This window comes from Pimephales promelas, chromosome 1 (genome assembly GCF_988280905.1).
Source record: "Pimephales promelas chromosome 1, fPimPro1.hap1.1, whole genome shotgun sequence".
In the NCBI taxonomy this organism is placed as follows: Eukaryota; Metazoa; Chordata; class Actinopteri; order Cypriniformes; family Leuciscidae; genus Pimephales; species Pimephales promelas.
Genome location: NC_142769.1, coordinates 6,679,604 through 6,694,760, shown reverse-complemented (window position 1 = coordinate 6,694,760; position 15,157 = coordinate 6,679,604). Strand labels below are relative to the sequence as shown.

The 15,157-nt window shown below is 38.3% G+C and overlaps 1 protein-coding gene across 1 annotated transcript in view; it reads left to right on the top strand.

The window, feature by feature from the left end:
• Positions 1–1,401: 1,401 nt before the first annotated feature.
• The window catches only part of phlpp2 (PH domain and leucine rich repeat protein phosphatase 2), a 78,472-nt gene continuing 64,716 nt past the window's right edge, over positions 1,402–15,157 (top strand). Inside the window, exons 1-2 of the mRNA XM_039669774.2 lie at positions 1,402–1,731; positions 4,860–5,137. Of these exons, the coding sequence (XP_039525708.1) occupies positions 1,555–1,731; positions 4,860–5,137 (455 nt within the window). The 5' untranslated portion in view covers positions 1,402–1,554. The remainder of the gene's footprint in view (positions 1,732–4,859; positions 5,138–15,157) is intronic.

Genomic DNA, 15,157 nt, shown 5'->3' with positions numbered 1-15,157 from the left:
TTGGGTGGACTATCTCTTTAAAGTGCTTACAGTTGAAGAAACACCCATAAATTCCTAAACTCGTGTTTTATGTCATTTATTATCAAACTGATAAGTGTCATTTCTAATTTCTTCATGGCCTACCTCATGTATCTCAATATGACTGTGATTTAGTGTGCTACATGTTGAGTTTAAAGTTTAACTTGCACAAAACATTTCACAAGAAGAGCTAATCATTCCAATATGGGTAGCAGGGTTCAGTTCAGTGATTTGATAAGAGACCTGGTAATCTTTTAACAATACAAACTGATAAAGGAATTCTGTTTATCAGAAACTCTTACAATAGAAACTCAATAGATATTGTTTAGGCCTACCTACAATCGTTTTATTTTATTTTATTTTATTTATCCTCTTCTAGCTATTTGCGTATTCAGTAAGTGTTCAGCCTGTGCTGAATTCTGAATAAAATGTGACTGAAAATAAACTGATTCGAATGAAAAGATTCGTTCATTTTGATGAACGAGTTCGAACAGGAGAGTCACGAACGCGCATCACAGAACAGAGCGAGGCGAGCATTTGAGCTTATAAAACTTAAACTTTGTTATTTTTTTTTAAAATGAGAGATCGTTTTGCTTGATAAGACCATTGTTCACCATCTGGTGTTGTTTAAAGCCCTTTGAACAGTTTGCACTGAAACTGTCTTTTGGACCTTGAACCGTTTGGTTACCAGTAAAGTGCATTATATGGAGAATGTTTTCATCAAACACATTAATTTCTTTTCGACTGAAGAAAGAAAGACATGGACATCTCGGATGACATGGGGGTGAGTAAATTATCAGCAAAAGTAAGTGAACTAACTCCTTTAAGTTCGTTAAAGTCGCGGTTTCGTCCTAAACTCTAACTGTTTCTTCTCATAATCTCCGCACTATCGCTTTAAAATACCATTCGGTGCAGAATTCAAATGGGTCTGTCTCTGTGCTATCGTGTCTCTGGACCGGAGCAAACTATGTGCGCTGTGGCTTTTAACGTTAAACCTGACTTCATTGCCCCAAAGGAAAGCATATTTACAATGTCTGAATCCCCTATATTGTGCACTTAGTGTCATTCACCATATAGACTAGAGAATAGTAAATGTGTGAACAAGTGACCGATTTTAGCTGCAGCTTTATAGATTAGACAGAAAATCTGATGAGAAGCTAAAGTGCAGTGATGTCATCAAAATATTCTAAATGCGAATTTTGTCATTGTTTTGGAGCAAACTATCTTATAATAGTAACATATTCATGCTAAAAGCCCCAAAACTTCCATTTTGATGTTATGGGGTCTTTAAGTGTCCTCATGAATAATTCAATAGCGGAAGTACAGGAATGAGAGGTGACCATGAATAATAAGTAGCGCCGCCCCCTTATGTTTATTGATTGGGTTTATTTGACAGCCGTGAGCTTCAGTCCCACTATGGCGTCTCATCAAATCAGGATGGGCTTTTTCTACCGCCTCCTGTACTGGAATTTATCACTCGCCAGTGGCTTTTCTACATCTGGATTTATGTGCTGAAAGACGTCAAATGTAGGCGAAATGAAGGACGAGAAAAGCACAGCGCGGTCGCTTCTCCAGAGTGCCGACACGGAGCGGAGAAATGCAGCTGATGTGGAGGATGGCCGGGCGGGCAGAGGAGCTGCGCTGAACCCGGTGCTGCATGACCGAGCCACCGCACCGACAGCCCGAGCAGGAACAGGAATACGCGTTTTAAAGGTACCAGCTCCAGCTCTATTTAGGTCGCAGCGTTATTGCTGTTAGGCAGCAGGGCCAAAGTACGCGTGAATCCGTGAACTGCATCAGCAATTATCTCTAGAACACTTTCACACGCCGCCGTGTCTCAAAGCCTAGCGAGCTCCCTGCCCAGACAGCATATTTGGGCATCATAGGCGCGTTATCAATACGCCGAGCGGGCTCCTAACGCGTTGCTGTCTATCTAGGCGGTTCACTAGGTTTTGTGGGAGAGCCTGTGATAGTCTAATGAATGTTCTGGATGTCGATTTATAGAGAGTGTTATCACTTGATGTTTTATTGGCTGTATCAGAATAGTTTCTGTATAACGTCTGTAACCTGTTAGGGGGCGTTCTCACACACACACACACACACACACACACACGAGGCGCTTTTTGTAATACACCTGCGTCAGATGGAAGAGTTTGGTCTGTTTTTCAGCAAATCGCGCCCTGACTGTTGCGTTGACTTATGTCAACTGAAAAGTAGTCTAGTTCTTCTTAACCTAAACGCCTGTTGAGTATTGCAAGCTGTTTTATCGTGTATTTCTTAAAACTGGCCTATAAAACTCTGACTGAATCAGTTAGTTCATACAGTGACGATTTTGTTGATTCAAACCGTTGACCATCAGCCTACTGCCCTTTTGAGAAATAAGTGTGCATGTATTGAATGTGTAGGTTACTTAAAAATGAACTGTTATTGCAAATGATATTAATGAAGTAAAAGACCACCCACCCAAAAATTCTGCCATTATTTACTCACCCTCAAGTTGTTGCAAACCTGTGTGTTTCGTTCTTCTGCTGAACACAAAGGGAGATATTTTGAAGAATGATTGGAACCAAACTGTTGTTTGGCTCCATTGACTTCCATAGTAGAAAAAAAAGTTCCAATCGTTCTTCAAAATATCTTATTTTTGTGTTCAGCAGAAGAAAGAAACTCATACAGGTTTGCAACAACTTGAGGGTGAGTAAATGATGACAGAAATTTCATTTTGGGTGGAGTATCCCTTTAAAGGAGTAATTCACTTTAAAAAAAAAAAAACTTTTGCTGATAATTTACTCACCCCCATGTCATCCAAGATGTCCATGTCTTTCTTTCTTCAGTCGAAAAGAAATTAAGGTTTTTGATGAAAACATTCCAGGATATTTCTCCATATAATGGACTTCAATGGGAACCAAACGGTTCCAAAGACGTTTCTGTGCAAACTGTTCAAAGGGCTTTAAAGCATTCCAGACGATGGACTCGTGGATGGACTCCATTCCAGACTCGTTTATCAAAATGAACGAATCTTTTCCCGAGTCAACTCGTTCATTTCGTGCGTTGAATGAACCAAATGACATGGAAAAAGATTTGTTCATTTTGATGAACGAGTTCGAACAGGAGAGTCACAAACACTCATCACAGAACAGAGCAAGTGCATTTGAGCTTTTTTTTTTTTAAATGCGTTTCACTTGATAAGACCCTTATTAATCGTCTGGAATTGTTTAAAGCCCTTTGAACAGTTTGCAATGAAACTGTCTTTTGGACCTTGAACCGTTTGGTTCCCAATTGAAGTCCATTATATAGAGAAAATCCTGGAATGTTGTCATCAAAAACCTTAATTTCTTTTCAACTGAAGAAAGAATGACATGGTCATTTGACAAGTCATTTATCAGCAAAAGTTTTTTTAAGTGAGCTACTCCTTTAAGTGTCCTTCAATAGAGTAGCTTACACTTTCATGACTATGTTTCTTAACACAATTAAGTAGCCTACACTTGGGGGATTCTGTGAAAACGTGCCATTTGGACTTGTCCGATTGCCTTTGAGCGTATTTATTCATCCATGTAAAATATATATATATATATATTATATATATATATATATATACTGTATATTCATTATTATTTTCATTTATAAACACTCCTAGTGTAAACCGGGATGATTTGTTTGAATTGTCACTTCAAATTGGCCCACTTTTACACACAATTTGAAGTTTGTAACGTGTTTGACAAAACACGCATATCATCATAGGCCTATGCATGTTGATTATTTTGGAAAAATAAATAAATAAATAAACGAGAGCCTGAGATGGCACCACATATTTTTCTGACAGGTAAGTGTCTACTTAAACTAATTAAGTCCTTAAACGCAGCAAAAACTTTGAAAATCTGATTTTCAGAATAGAAAATGGCACATTTTCGTAGAATTATTATTTTTTTGTATCACTGCTAAGTCATCCAATAGTGATTAATAGTTATTTTAGGTAAATAAGTACTAAAACATAAATAGACAGTTATGTTAATAAACAAATATTAAAACACTATTTATTATTATTATGTTCGACAGAAGAGAGAAAGTCTTACAGGTTTTATTATTATATTAATATATAATAATAATTATTGCACATAAATTAATAAATAGCCTTTTATTATTATCATTAATAATAATAATAATTATTATTATAATTATTTTTATACACTATTTGAATGATCATTACAAATAAATCAATAAAAAACATATATTGTCATTTATTATTATTGTTATTACACCAGTGGTTAAGAAAAATTGGTTAAATAATAATAGTAATTACATTCATCATTACAAATAAATCAATAAAAATAAATAAACAAAAAATATGATTATTGTTATTATGTTGCTCAATAATAAAAATAATATTATTAAAAAAAAAAAAATCAAAAACCTTAACATAATTTCATCTTCTTCTTCGTATCATTCCAAACCTGTATGACTTTCTTTCTCTCTTCTGCTTTGTTTTGTCCTTGCATTGAAAGGTTCAATGTTGAAGTTAGTGCTCACTTAAATTAATCTGGGCAGAGCGTCATCAGGAACACCATTTCACCAGGCTGACTAATTGCACGGCGTCCCCGAAATAATCTCGACTCGCAATATCTCCAGGGTAAATATCTGGGCTGCCGTAGTTCTCTACAACTGATGTCTCTCAGACAGGCTCTGTGTTACAGGGTGGAGTCCCGACATCCACCAACTTGTGGTTACCAAGGGATGGTTTCCTATGACTGATTTGTGCTCAAAAACACTTTATTTGGCCTTTTTCTCGAAGGGTGTAATTTCACAGACACAAGCAAGCAGCATCTAATCGAGAATCTCTTCCACAGCGTAACATGAAGAGGAACGGCAGTCGAGGCTGCGTGACCCGGAAGACGCGGTTCGGCTCTCGCGAGCGGGACTGGCTGAAGGGCGACGCTCATCGAGGGTGCGTGTGCCTCTACGGGGCCTCGGAGCCTCAGCCTCCACCATCGGGCCCCCAGACCTCCACCACCCCTCAGCCGGACCTGAAGCTGGTGCTGTGCTCCACCAACACCACCGCCGAAGAGCTCTGTGCTCAGAGAGACGTGCAGGGTCTCTACCTGCAGCTGCACGGGGACTTAATCAGGTAACACACTCAGTCATTTTCTGACTAGACGTGGTCTCATCTCGATAATGATCCTTATCAGACTCACGCTGTGGAACAGTCGGGCCAGACGCAGAGTTCCGGGGGTTTATCTGAAATGACAATGTGAATATCACATGCTCATTGTTTGGGAGTTGTAGGGATTACCGGTAGTCATTTATTTGCACCTCTCTTGATATTATAAATGTTAATGATCCTCCAAAATGTCATTATGAACATGTTTGTCTTATCTCAGGGTTCAACGTTAAGGATAATGGAAGATTGAGAGAGCTAGTGTCTTAAAGGGATAGCCCACCCAAAAATAAATACTGTGTTTCAAAGTTCACTTTGAAAGTAATTTTTGGTATGTTTTAGCTTACCTCAAGGGCATCCAAGATGTAGGTGTCTTTGTTTCCACAATAGTTAAAATTTTGATATTTTTAGGTCAAACCGTTCGTCTGTCAGTCATATAATGGAGGTCTATGGTCACCACCTCAAAGAGCATGAACAGAGAAGTCCAAATTAAACATGATTTAATGACTCGTAAATGTAAGTACATTGATGGCTTAAGACCCGAAACGAGCGGTTTGTGTGAGAAAACAAACAGTATTTATATCGTTTTTACCTCTTGTTACCACAAAGCGCCCGCGCCCTCAGATCACTTAGACGTGGCTGTGATTACAAGAGGGGAAAATTATATACTGTTCATTTTTTCACACAAACCGCTCGTTTTGTGTCTTAGGCCATCAATGTGTACTTACATTTACGAGTTTTGGTAACCAGACTGTTTCTGGCCTCCATTTTCTTCCATAGTATTTTTTTTTTCATACTATGGAAGTCAATGGGGACTAATCTCAGCCTCAGACTTCACGGTAATGGCTGAATGTCTGATAGTCTTGTTAAAAACAGACCATTCTTATGCTGCGTTCACATGCTATGGAAAATAGGATATTTTCCACTTGTGAACTGGTATTTACCAGTCATGTTGCGTTCAAGTGCTTTTGTTGTCGTAATGTGGTAAAAAGATGGAGATCCAGACCTGTTATTTAGCTAAAACTATTTTAGATTGCTTAAGTCATCTGCAACAGCAAGAAAATGATTTATCAAAACATCAAAAGGTAAATAATATGCTGTCTATTTTCTAGATCATGAATAGTATATATTTTTACCATTCACGACTCTCGCGGTGCTCTCCGCCATTTTGAAAAGATCAAAGGTTATCTCGTCTCGGCAACTCGTCCATCAAAATATTCTACGAGTTGCCCAGTGGAAAACACCACATGAGGGGGTGTTCATGTGCATTTTCCACGTCGGCTTTTGGTATTTACCATAATTACCATAGCGCATGAACACAGCATCAGTTGTAACTGAGCAAAGCGTCAAAGACAAATCAATCAAGCGTCAAAGACAAATCATTTCCAGAGGGGCGTCACCAACGGACGTCGCGTGTAGACCTAAAACCAATCGGAGCGATGAAGGAGATGACGTATGCAGAGTGGCGGCCGAAGAAAAATCTCAGAGTGTTGTTCTTTGCTCGTTTTTTTAACAAAAAGGAAACGTTCAAATCGCTTAAAACAGACGTGATAGCTGATTCGAACGAGTGATGTTTGATGGCGGCATCCATCTTTGTAATGTAGGCTACAAAATCTGCTTCAAAATCCCAGCGCTGTCTTCATCGTGTAAAGCCCGCCCCAACGTTTCTGATTGGTGCCGCGATTTCGATGGATTGGAAATGGGCTTGAATGAGCTCTTTGCCAGACTAAGGCTATGTTTACATGGAAACGATCTGAAGAGAAAACGCAAAAATGGCGTTGCGTTATTATTTTTTATTCTGCGTTGAGACGAGCGTTATGGATGTGAAATCCGTGTGCATATGAAGAGTTCAGATGCAAAAGCCTCTAAGTGCCATTTGAAATTTTCTTCTAGAATGATAATTTTTATCTAGCTTGTATATTTAAGTTCAGTGATTTCACTTAAATGGCAATGATAATTACCTATTAATTGTTATTTAAGTGAAATTACTGAACTTAAATATACAAGTTTGATAAAAATCATCATTAAAGAAGTAAATTTCAAATGGCATTTAGAGGCTTTTGCATCTGAACGCTTCATATGGTGACGCAAAAGTGTGTGAAATTCGATGTAGTATGCACTCCAGGCGGCTAGGTGGCAATGTGGAGCACTACCACACAACAACACCAAGTCCTTCACTGTCTAGCAGACTTTTGCGTTTTTACCCTTTAGACGGGAACGCGACGGTGGAGCGTTTTTAAGCCCCAAAAACGCTGTCGCCGTGTAAACGAAAGGCACATCCGATAAAATATTTTTACGTTTTCAACCCGCGAGCGTTCTCGTGTAAACAGGGGCTAACTTTCAGAGCAAATCTAAATTTGCCGGAAGTTGTCTGGGTTTTCCCATGCTAAATGTCTGATGCACTTAACTGGAAACGCTTTAGGATTTTCTCGATCGTCATCTGATTGGTTGAATTCTGCGGAATGTGTGGGAGACGTGTGTGTCGCATTCTTTAACGGTCCACCTGAAAACAAAGATGCCGTGGTGCCAAAGTATGTGAAGTGTGTAATGTTCGCGGCATACTTTTTTAAAATACGCCCAAGAGTTTTACACATCGGTCTGTTATTGTAGGGACAACAACGTTACATTTTCACACCTCTAAACATAACGCGGACAAAACAAACTGTGATTGGTTGCTTTACATGTCAGTCAGAGGGCCTCTGGGCAGTCCTCGACCAATGAAAGCTTCTCTGGAGTCCAGAGACCTTCTTCTGTCAGTCTGAAGGTCTGGCTTTGTGAGACTAATGGGGACCAGCAACTCTCTGGTTGCATTCTTCAAAATGTCTTTTGCGTTCAACAGAAGAAAGTAATTTATACAGGTTTAGAACAACTTTAGGGTGAGTAAAAGATGATAGCATTTGAACTATCTAGGGTGAACTATCCCATTAAGTCCCTTTCACTCCAAGACTATTACTAACTCAGAATATTGTTCTGTTTATTCGCTTTAAATGCTCAAATTGTTGATCGTTCTGAAAGTGATTCCAACGATATAATCTTTTCTGTAATTACAAATATATTTAAATACATGACATACAATAATATTCAAGTATATTTTAGTTCACTATATACATGCTTGTCAGTACATTCAGCAGTGAACTTTAACCATATTTCAAAGATCTTAAATAATAATGTGTAATATTAAATGATTCTGTAATTGCATATGTAGATACTGAAGTCAAAAAACTCAAACCCTGGTTTCACAGACAAGGTTTAAGCTAGACTCAGACTAAAATGCATGTTTGAGCTGTTTAACTGAAAACAATATATGTCAGTGTCTCAAGATGCACACCAGTGATGTCTGTCTACCAGGCCTTAATTTAATATCAATTTAAACTGTTATACTATTCATTTGAATGAAGTCAACAATTAAATGTCCTCAAACATTTCATTTGTACTTCAGCACTGTATATTCTTTTAAAGTATACCCGTCATAAGGGCTCTTTTTAAAAGAATGCTAAATTGTACTTTTCACCTTCTATTGTCTTCATTGTTCATAAACATTTGTTTTTGGACCATGCATTGCAGACTTAAGCCTATTTAAATGTTGTTTTTAACACATCTAGCTGACTATCACAGATGAGGTTTGTGGAAAAAAAGACTTTAGATCATTATAATTAGAAATTATAATTAGAAATTGTTAACAAATGACCACATGTCATCGTTAAGTGTGAGTGAGAATTTATAGCTATCATGGGGTGACAATCCTCAGAAGTTGTTTGTTGTAGCTTTGCTTTTTTTTGTGGGAAAGATAAATAACATTTAAAAAAATATACATTTTTCAGTAAAAACAACAAGCCAACTGATGCAATAAAAAGGTCATGACATATTGACAGGAAGAGGAAGACCTGTGACATTTCAGTGTCTGGTTTTAAAGGATGTGCTGTCAGTTTTTAAAAACGGACATTTTTTACACCTATTCACAAGAGACATAAATAGAAAGTAAAACATCATGCTGTACTGTCTATTTATGTCTTGCTGATGGTTTATTTTTGAAGCCTGACTCATCTCTGTGTTTATGGAATAGTAACGGTGAAAATATTAGGGATGCACTGACATAAAAGTTCTGGGTCGAAACCAAAACTCAAAATTCACAATGCGCTTGTCTGAAAACAAAACCCAAAAGAAATAATTAATGATTCATAAATTAAATTTAATCATCAACGCTCAAATAGCTAAATTTGAGTTGTACAAACATTAAAGTTGGACATAAGGCGGTTTTTATATCAACATAATTGTTTGTCTCGCATAACCAGATCTATGTAGTCTCAAATATACTTTATAATTGAATTATCAGAACAGTGTAATGTTAATAACCTCATCTGTCGACATGATGCCGGTGAATTGTAGAGCTGGTGCAAACATATCCACATCGCTACGATCAGATGCTTTCTTAACTGTTGCTTTCTCACCGCTTTTGTTGTTGTTATTGAGAGGAAAGCGAGCATCACATATTTAAATATTCATCTAAACGTTTTACTCAGTAGCGTGGACGGCGTCAGGATGTTCGCTAATAGTGAGTCGCTGCAAAGGTATTTGCAACTTCTTTTTACTTCTAAGCGTAAAGCAAAAAAAGAACGTTGCCATGAGTATATCAGGCCATAGAATCACGTACAGTCTCTAGTGCATTACGTGTGCACGAGTGCGAGCACGAGCGTGACGTTTCTGGCTGCAGTTCACTTAACGGCCATTGGTGTCGCTAAAAACAAGCCTTTCTGTATTCTACATATTTAGTTTAAATGTAATTTATTTCATTATGATTGTAACCAAAAACACGCTTGTTTGTAGTTTAGATAGTTTCACTCCACTATGTTTACACGGAAACGATTCTAAAGAGAAAACGCAAAAGTGGCCTTGCGTCATCACTTTTTTTTATGTGTTTAGACGAGCGTTTTGTGTGGGAAATCCGCATGCAAATGGAGACGCCAAAGTGTGTGAAATTCAATGTAGTACGCACTTCAGGCGGCTAGGAGTGCATACTACAACACCAAGTCCATGCCCCTCCGTACAACCTTCACTGTCAAGCAGACTTTTGCGTTTTTACCGTTAAACACGGGAACCCGGCGGTGGAGCGTTTTTAAGATTTCCACTCTGGAGGGTGGTTTCACTTTTTTGCGTTTTTAAGCCTCAAAAACGCCGTCGCCGTGTAAACGAAAGGCACATCCGATAAAATATTTTTACGTTTTCACCCGGAATCGTTCTCGTGTAAAAGGGGCCTTAGTCCTGTAGTTTTTTTTACCTATACCAGCTAATGTAATAAAAAGCGCACATTCACAGAAAATAACTAATTTCCACATTGAAACGTGGATTTGCTAGTGTACTGCTGAAAGTTGTAAATGTGGATCTTTTACACCGATTTATTTGTTTATATTCTGCCATCAAGAATATAAACTTTCTCCTCAAAAACAATAGCTATTAGCATTAGCATGTCATGTTTTCCCATTCCTAGAAAAAGCAGATATTTTAAAGGGACCGTTCACCCAAAAATGAAAATTCTCGACATAATTTACTTTCTTGTGCACCGATACGAGTGAAGATATTGAAGAATGTTGGTAACCAAACAGTTTTGGTGACCACCGACTCCCCTCATGGACAAAACATAGACATTTCTCAAAATATCTTCTATGTTCCACATTCACAGCATAAAGAACGTGATACAGGGTTAAAAATTAGTAACTGATGACAGTTTTCATTTTAGTGTGAACTAAAATCTGGATTTCCACATTTTGAAAACCCCCTAAAGGCCTGTTCACTCCAAGAATGCTAACTACAACGATATCTTGCATCCGTAGCAAGCATTTTAAGAGGTGTTTTGACAATTGAGAGCCACCATATGATGAATACGGAAAAAAAATCACACACGAAAATTTCGGACTCAGTGTTCAAAGACCTTTAACCCTTAATTATGAACATTAGCAATAGCGGCTTTGCAAAATAACAGCAAAACGTAGGAATATGCGTTTGCAACACTCCCTGCGCTCTTGAGCCGTGTTTTGTGCTTTCCTCAGAGTGCGTGTCGTCTCTAGTGTCTGTGGTGGTTTTTAAGGTGTGCCTGACAGAGAGAGAAGCAAGTCATGCTTTCCCCTCTCTCTGCCCTCCTGGGAATGACTGGGCTGGGGCTGAGATGACTGAAATCACATTATTTCACAGGAAGCAGTCCAGCCCTGAGCCGAGGTAAAGCCAGTCAGCTAAGCTGAATTAGCTGTGAGGAGGCTGCACATTAGGGCAGCTCACAGGGACATCTGCTGATGTGTGTGTGTGTGTGCTTTCTACTCAGGTCTGCCATTTATTTCACTTCAGGTAAGCAGCAAGAAAGCATTAAATCTCTAAAGTGTCCTTGTCAGCTGCACTCTGCCTCTAAAAGCCAAGTGCAAAGCTGAAGCGGGCTTCTGCCGTGGAGGTGCGGGGCCTCAGACGGACCCCTGCTCTGCTTTAACACAAGGACATCTGATAGGTCTGTAGGCAAGCATGTGGGTCAGAGCAGCTGCGTTCTGGTCGCGCCAGGGTATGGGTCACGGGTTTGCAGTGTCCGCTGGTTTATCTGCTTCGTTAACTGGATTAGAACGGTGGAATGAGATGACGATTTAATCAGGGAGAGAAAGGTGGCGGCGCTGTGCAATTGGACGATTATGGGGCTTGGACAGTGATTTACTGTTATTGGAAACCTCATTAAAAATGGGGTTTCGTGGCTTTTCGGTAATCTACATGCAATTCTACTTCTATTATTTCATTTAAAAGCACTGTTTCTCTTACAGGAAAACTGACTAAAAACTATTGAAGACTTACTGTATTAGTTGTGTACTAAACATTATTGGCTTGGACCGCATATTCCTGATGATTTTCATTGTATTTTTTTTTTAAGCTCCATGAAAATTCCTGAATTTTTTTTTTTTTTTTTTTTTTTTTCAAAGATCAAGTTTCACTCTACTTGTTTGTAGGGCTACACATTTTGTAATGCAAGTTAAAGTAACACCAGGCTACTTTTGTTATCGGGGTCCCCCTACAGTTAGGGAACAGTATTGTCCTCTACTACTGTCGTAAACTCTGTCGTCCTACACTACACGTGCATAATTTCATGGGTTTAATTTTTTTTCTAACAACAAATGATCGCGATGCTCACGTTTACAAGCCAGCGTCATTATAGTAGCCTAGACTATTGGTTACCGTTTTACTGAATCTATCGTCAATATTATAATATCAAGCTACCATAAATGAATCTGCAAATTTTACAAATCGATTTGCATTATAGCTTGAGGCAAGAAAAATTTCGAATATCACAGACATGTTAGGTATCCTAAAATATGATTTTTTACATCTTATATTTACTTGCAAGTATGTAGCCCCTACCAAACTTGTACACGCCGTTTAGACGATAGCATAACCATCAAAAACTTGAATATCGTTTACTAGCTACAGGATTGATAATTCGCTACTCTACTATCATTACTTGATTCATGAAGATAAACGGACGATAAGATAGCTTCCGTAACATAGTTAGGCAGGCAGAAAAAAAACAAAAAGACAGTATGCAAGCAATATACTTACTAATCCAAAAGCATGACAGCCAAGTCCGCATCGGAACACCCTTCCTCCTCCTTTAGCTCACGCCAGCGAGAAAACGCTGGCCCAATGTTGATCCTCGTTCTGCCTTCCACTTTCTCTTTTTGCTTTGCTCCGATTAAACCTTTGCTTTTTTTGTTTTTCTGTGCTGCTTCGGCCATGACTATTACATTTGGCTCGCACGTACGATTTTAAGGAAGTGGGGGTGGTGGTGGAAGTGACGTATATGCCGTAAAGCAGTCGAATTTTGTAGTTCTCTTTGTTCGCCGGTTACTACCCAAAACCCAAAGTTTAAAAGTACGATTAAAAATGCTACAGACCCCGTCAGGCTATAGCAGACGTGTCATTCAACCTATTGTACTTGGAAATATATTATGAAGGTTGAAAAGTTATCTGGTGTTACTTTAATGCATTAACTAAGGGGGTGTTTACGCGACACCATTTTCAACCAAACACCGAAAACTTTTTAGGTGTTTCGGCTGTTCATTTACACAACAACGCCGTTTAAAGGGCCTGAAAACGCAAACTTTTGAAAATGGGTTTCAAAGTGTACGTTTTTGAAAACGATACCGTTATCGTCTCCGTGTAAACTACAAAAACGCTAATTTGTGAAAACGTGATGTCATGCGTATTACGCGTTATATATGCGTTGTGTTTCCTTGGATAGGAACATCGCCATCTACTGGCCTGCCAGCGGAAATACACCATTTTTTTGTCATTTTCTCAGATCCGCGTGAACGGGGATCGTTTTGACAATGTTGTCGTCTATACAAGAAATTAAAAAAAAAACGCGAAGGAAAAACTTCCATTTTTAGTACGTCGTTGTCGTGAAAACATACCCTAATTTTAAATAATGAGACCTTATTGTGAAGTGAAACCATTTTAGTTAACAGGATTAGAACGTTAGAAGACGATTTAATCAGGGACAGAAAGGCGGCGACGCTGTGAAAGGTGGGCGAATATGAAGCCAGACGGTTTTAATAAAAAACAGGATGCAGTCACATCACAAATAGATCATCGAGTCAAATCAGCAGACTGATTATTTGCTTTGTTTAAAGGGAATATTGTCAGACGCCATGAGCTTGGTGTTCTTTCACTTGAGCGCTTTAATGAATGTTGAGATATTGAGTTGGACTAGACGTGATCCCTCTGGATTGGGATATATTATCTGCCTGCCGGGCTGGGAAAACACCCAGTCACTGCTGGAGGATGTTAGGAAAGAGTCTGATGTTAAATCGAAACACCTGTGTGTTATTACGCTTGTTAAGAGCTAGGATACTTGCACTGGGTCGTGTTTTGGCCCACATGGAATTTGCACACTTTTTTTTTTTCTCATCACCAATGTTCAATACTTGCGTACTACTCAGTGAATATTGTTCCATTAACATTATATACCGCCTGTGAAACCTTTAACATATAAAGTTTACCAGTCTGTCCATATTTGGAAACCTCAGCAAAGATGGGGTTTTGTTGGTTTAAAGGGATAGTTCACTCAAAAATGTAAATTCTGTCATTAATTACTCACTCATGTCGTTCCAAACCCGTAAGACTTTCGTTCATCTTCCGAACACGAATTAAGATCTTTCTGATGAAATCTGAGATCTTTCTGTCTACCACTTTGACGCAATCGTAGAACTAATCCATATGAATTGAGTGGCTTATTCCAAATTTCTAAATAGACTCTATCACTTTTATATGTTAAACAGATTTAATTTAGTCTTTTATTCACATATAAGAGCTTTCTTTTCACCGAATAAAAGTATTAAAGGAGTAGTTCACTTTAAAAAAAACTTTTGCTGATAATTTACTCACCCCCATGTCATCCAAGATGTCCATGTCTTTCTTTCTTCAGTCGAAAAGAAATTAAGGTTTTTGATGACAACATTCCAGGATTTTTCTCCATATAATGGACTTCATTGGGAACCAAACGGTTCAAGGTCCAAAAGACATTTTTTAGTACAAACTGCAAACTGTTGAAAGGGCTTTAAACGATTCCAGACGATGAATAAGGGTCTTATCAAGTGAAACAATCGCTCATTTAATAAATAAATAACAAAGTTTAAGTTTTATAAGCTAAAATGCTAAAACACTTTGCTCTGTACCGTGACTCTCTTGTTCGAACTCGTTCATCAAAATGAACAAATGTTTTTTCGAGTCAATTCGTTAATTTCGTTTGTTGAATGAACCAAATGACTCAGAAAAGGATTTGTTCGTTTTGATGAACGAGTTTAAACGGTAGAGTCATGAATGTGCATCACAGAAAAGAGCAAAGCGAGCATTTGAGCTTATAAAACTTAAACTTTGTTATTTATTTATTAAATGAGCGATCGGTCCACTTGATAAGACCCTTACTCATCGTCTGGAATCGTTTAAAGCCCTTTGAACAGTTTGAAG